General features: G+C 46.1%; 1 protein-coding gene across 1 annotated transcript in view; it reads right to left on the bottom strand.

Annotated features, from left to right (window-relative positions):
- Positions 1–2,416: 2,416 nt before the first annotated feature.
- The window catches only part of chst7 (carbohydrate (N-acetylglucosamine 6-O) sulfotransferase 7), a 3,502-nt gene continuing 850 nt past the window's right edge, over positions 2,417–5,068 (bottom strand). The window contains exons 1-2 of the mRNA XM_076081554.1: positions 4,604–5,068; positions 2,417–3,582 (exon numbers count right to left, since the gene is read on the bottom strand). The exon at positions 4,604–5,068 is cut by the window's right edge and continues 850 nt beyond it. Coding sequence (XP_075937669.1) covers positions 4,616–5,068 — 453 coding nt within the window. The 3' untranslated portion in view covers positions 2,417–3,582; positions 4,604–4,615. The remainder of the gene's footprint in view (positions 3,583–4,603) is intronic.

Genomic DNA, 5,068 nt, shown 5'->3' with positions numbered 1-5,068 from the left:
TTCGTGGCCTTTCATTTCTCTCTGATTTGGACCCACAGGTGTTAAATAAGGAGCTCTGTTATTTATTCCATAGACAGGATTCAAAATGTTCCATTTTTTATTTTCTTATGGAGTTTTGTTGGGACAAAGTTATGTGGAAGAGTTGAACGATGAGAAGTTGTGCCTGGAAATAATACGGTGACGCTACTCTGACGTCCAATCAGACTCCTGCACAAGTATTGTATTATATATATATATATATATATATATATATATATATATATATATATATATATATATATATATATATATATATATATATATATATATATATATATATATATATATATATATATATATAAAAAAGGTCTAAGAATTTATTTAATCGCTTTTTTTTTTTTCATGCTGAATTTCTAAATAACGAATGAACACATCTCTGACTAGCGCATGTAAAGAGGTCGAGGTCGGCCCTCGTCTGTTGACACTGAATGCAGTGATGTAATGAACTGGAGGCCCTCGGCTCATCTGGTTACTCTTTGTGCTAAGCTAAGCTAAGCGGCTGTAGCTTTTGTATTTACGCCACAGACATGAGAGCGAACTGTTGACCTATTGTTTAAAACGGCGACAGCAGTGATGGAGAGACTTCCCTCAGCTTTGATTACTAGAAACTGATCAGCCATGGATCCCACAGCCCAGCTGAGGATAACGTGTTTAGAAGAAGAAGAGAAAGGTGTGATCCTCCTGCAGGCTGGTTAGCACCATGTTGTCTCTCTGCTCTTTGGTTTAAGAGACATTTTCCACATCCGAGCCTCTTCATTATTATTCTGCATCCTCAGTCTGAAGGGGGTTCTGTGATCATGAGCCTCATTTATTCATCTCTTCTCCTGTAAATGTAAATAGCAGTGTATGAACTAGACTTGGGGTTTATGGGCCGTGAGGAGGTTCTTCCTCTGTGCTCCTTTCACCTCGTCTAGACCTTCTTCTTCTAAATTCACCACACAGCACGCGTCACCTTCTTGTGTTCTGCCCCTGAGTTCACACGTTCACAAGTGGCTGCTGCATTAATGTACGAGTACATGAGCACAGGAGGGCAGGTGTGAAGAGGCAGGATTGTGTAACAGGAGAAGCCCCACACAGGTTGTTTATGGCTCACTGGGGGGGGGGGGGTCCAGTCATGTGAGCTGTTGCCAAGCTGTGACGCTGTGAGGCTCATTTAAACCCGAGACATCATGTGGTCTAAAAAAGAACAGAAGTGAAACTGTTTGTGGAGAATTTCCTGCAAAAACACAAGTGCATAAAAAAGAGAAGAGCGTTTGGAGATGAGCACGGTGGACGTCTCTGGTGGCTGCAGGGTTTGGCCCTTTACCTCGGAGGCCTCTGGTATAACCTTCATCTGCAGACTGGACTCCATGAGGAAGAGATGTAGCTCAACCTGTTGTGTCCCGTAGCTACTGGCTGTCACCATGTTCTGCATGTCAACATGTGAATAAAAATCATCAAACCCTGAGCCACACTGTCAGTCCTTTAAGGTTGACTCACGTGTTCTGTTCTGTTTGCATTCTGTAACTTAAACCTTTTATTACCGTTTAAAATCAGAACAGATTTTCATATTTGAGGTTTTCCTGAAGAAACTTAATACTATTTATGCTACCAAGAAGATTCATATGTTAAATCACGTTGTTATAGGTACATTTATTATATTCTATCAATAGTGTGACATGATCTCTACAAAGACACCAGACTCTCCTGCTGCCTCCATCCATGGGGGACCGTGGCTCACTGGCTTAACCAGTTGTCTGGTAACCGCAGGGTCAATGGTTCGATCCTCGACTGAGACGTGTCACGTGTCGTAGTGACACTGAACCCCCGGCTCCCCGCGCGCCTGTCATTGGCAGCCCACTGCGCCCTAAATATACAGGGATGGGTCAAATGCAGAGGTCAGATTTCATGTACATACAGGTGCTGGTCATATAATTAGAATATCATCAAAAAGTTGATTTATTTCACTAATTCCATTCAAAAAGTGAAACTTGTCTATTATATCATGTTCATACTTTTCAGTTGTCCAAGATTTCTAAAAATCCTTTCTTTGTATTGGTCTTAAGTAATATTCAAATTTTCTGAGATACTGAATTTGGGATTTTCCTTAGTTGTCAGTTATAATCATCAAAATTAAAAGAAATAAACATTTGAAATATATCAGTCTGTGTGTAATGAATGAATATAATAGACAAGTTTCACTTTTTAAATGGAATTAGTGAAATAAATCAACTTTTTGATGATATTCTAATTATATGACCAGCACCTGTATATGACAATAAAAAGGGTTTCTATCTGTTACTGAGGTTGTGTTGTTGAGACTTTAGTGTTTTAAAGAGTTAGTTCAGATTCACTAAAGTCTCAACAACACAACCTCAGTGTTTTAGAATCAGTAGAATCAGTGTTTGAGTGAATGGAGTCTGGTGTGTTTGTAGAGATCATAGATAACAGCTTGAGTTCCCCTCAGAAAGGTCTGTCTGACAGCAAGGTGAAGAGGTGAAGACATTCTGAATATAGCTTCACTTCAACTGAGAGACATTCTGTTAGAGTCTAACATACGTCCACAGCAGAACATCACTTTGCTCCCGTGCTGGTTCTCCTGTCTGTTCTATGAACTCATCTACTGCAGTAGAACCCTGACTGTGGAGGAGAACCTCACACACACACACACTACAGAACATCAGTACCGTCTCTTTAATGTTAATGACTTTCACTCACACGTTTCTCTTCTCTAGTCTTTATTGAGGTCAGTTTAAATAATCTGAAAGTTATTTCTTTCTCTGACGAGAGTACTTCTCTCTTACAGAACCAACTTCTGAAGTTGAACACGTGGATGCTGGAGGCCTCCGGAGGGATGTCGCAGCATTTTATAGTATTTTAGACCACAAAAACCTATAAACACAAAATGAATCCGTACCGTCTGTTGCTAAAGAATAAAGACGCTGGTTGGGAGAAGCAGCTCTCCCAAGGACGTATTAGAACATTTCACACCCATGTGAGTGTTTTGTCAGTTGGGCGCTGCAGCTGTCTGGATTCCTGAGGGGCCGGGGGTGGAACAACGGTTCCTCAGTCAGGCCCTCTACTCCAGAAAATACTGTCGTTTCTTGTCTCAGAGCTCCACGTCGACTGCTAGTCGTACGCTGGACGGATGAGCCATGCAGGGGAGAGCGAGCCGCCCTGGATCCGGGAAGTCGACCTCCCTAAAAATCACCCATCTCGGGCTTCTTGTTGGCCCTCGCCTGCAGGGGATGTGAGGAGGGATTAGTGCTACTAAAGAAGGACAGAAGGATGGAGACCGGCCACAATCCGGCCTTGTCTCTGTGTTTTGGTTTCCCCCGCTGGTATTAAACACACTGTACAAACATAAGCCGCTATCTCGTCCCCCGTTTTTAAATTCATCAGTCTGTGATTGGCTGCTCTTGTCCTCTTGGGTTTCCTCCAGTTCACCGACGCTCCTCGGCTGAAGGAAAAGCAGCCGAGAGCTCCTGAGCTCCCAGCGGACCACATTCCAGCTGCTCGTTTTCTTGTCCCACCTTTCACCCACAGCGTAGAAGTACCGGGCCCCTGGAAGAGAGGGAGGAGGGTTACATATGAACCTGTACGTTCTGGATTACAGCTGCTCACTGAAACAGACACAGAGCATAAGGACCTTTGCAATAGGATTAATAATGTTCATGACCTCCATCTCTATCAGCACGGGCGGATCATGAGACAACGGGCCCCTGGGTACAGACATGCAACAGGCCCCACCACCTCCTACATAGCAGCAAGAAAACCAGACTTTAAAGTTGTTTAGCCTCTTTTTGTAATCATTTTGTGTCTTTTGTGTATATTTGTAGTCTTTGTAGTCATTTGGAGTCTCCCTGGTTGGTAGGTGTCTATCTGAGTGACATGTTGCAGGGGGCCTGACACTTTGAGCCCCTGAGCCTTGTGCCCAGTGGCTCTGTTCAGTAACCCATCCATGTCTATCAGTGCTAGACTCAGGGTGGTGGCAGAGAGACCAGGCGGCCTCCGCCCTGTTTCTACTTGGTGCCCAGCTGCTGCTGGTGACTCGGGGAGCTCTGTCCCGTCATGGACAGCCCCACACAATGACCCCCTTCTTGAAAGCAGAGTCTGAGGTCTACAGACTTGCTGCCAGACCCCCCACCCCCCCCCCCCCCCCCCCCACCCCACCCCATCAATGAGAGGACTCAGCACAGCCAGGGAGGAAAACAATGAAGCCTCTATTAAACAGCATCAGGAGGGAGAAACCTCTCTGTGTCGCTCTGATGGATACAAAATATCTGTTACAGTGGAGTCAACTTGTTCCTGGATTTAAAAAAGCTTTAGAGCATCCAAACACACACACACACACACACACAAAATGAAAACAGCCTGAAACAGTGTCACTATGCAGAGTCCGTATGGACGCTCTGTTCTCAATTTGCATCAGCGAGAGGGAGGTCAAAGGTCAGGGATCAGCCACAGAGCAGCAGCAGCCTGGAGGACTGTTTCTGTTAAACCACCAGCGTCCTGCTGTGACAGCAGTGGAGGTTTAAACACATGATGCGTATCTGCTGGTTAAGTTTAAAGTGCGCGCTCTCACCCCGGCTCGTCCTCATGGTGTTTTGGCCCCGCCGCTCCTCTCATAGCCGAGCTGCCTCATGACCTCGCTGCAGTAGGCCTCCACCTGATGTATCTGCTCCACGCTGAGCCTCTCCCTCCAGGCGTATATCGCCTCTTTGGCGTCCCTGGAGGAGATCAGGAACGGCCTGTCCGAGGAGTAGCCCTGGCCGTGCGTCATATTCAGCGCAAACTTCTCCAGAGCCGGTGAGCTGGAGAGGTTGGCGAAGCGGAGCAGCCTCTGGAGCTCCTCCATCGGGTGCAGCACCAGGTCCTCGTAGCGGACGCGCAGGTAGTTCCTCCTCACCCAGGGGGGCGCGTTCGCCACCAGCATCATGTCCCCGAGCCAGTTGTCGCAGATGAGCTCCATGGCGCTGGAGACGTAGCTCTCGGCCCGGTTCACCCGGTTGCTCGGCACGAGGAGCCGCTTGTACTTGTCGATCTGCTT

The sequence above is a fragment of the Anarhichas minor genome, unplaced genomic scaffold (genome assembly GCF_050575085.1).
Source record: "Anarhichas minor isolate MPS153535 unplaced genomic scaffold, ASM5057508v1 ptg000081l, whole genome shotgun sequence".
Classification (NCBI taxonomy): domain Eukaryota; kingdom Metazoa; phylum Chordata; class Actinopteri; order Perciformes; family Anarhichadidae; genus Anarhichas; species Anarhichas minor.
This window is presented reverse-complemented; position numbering and strand designations above follow the sequence as displayed.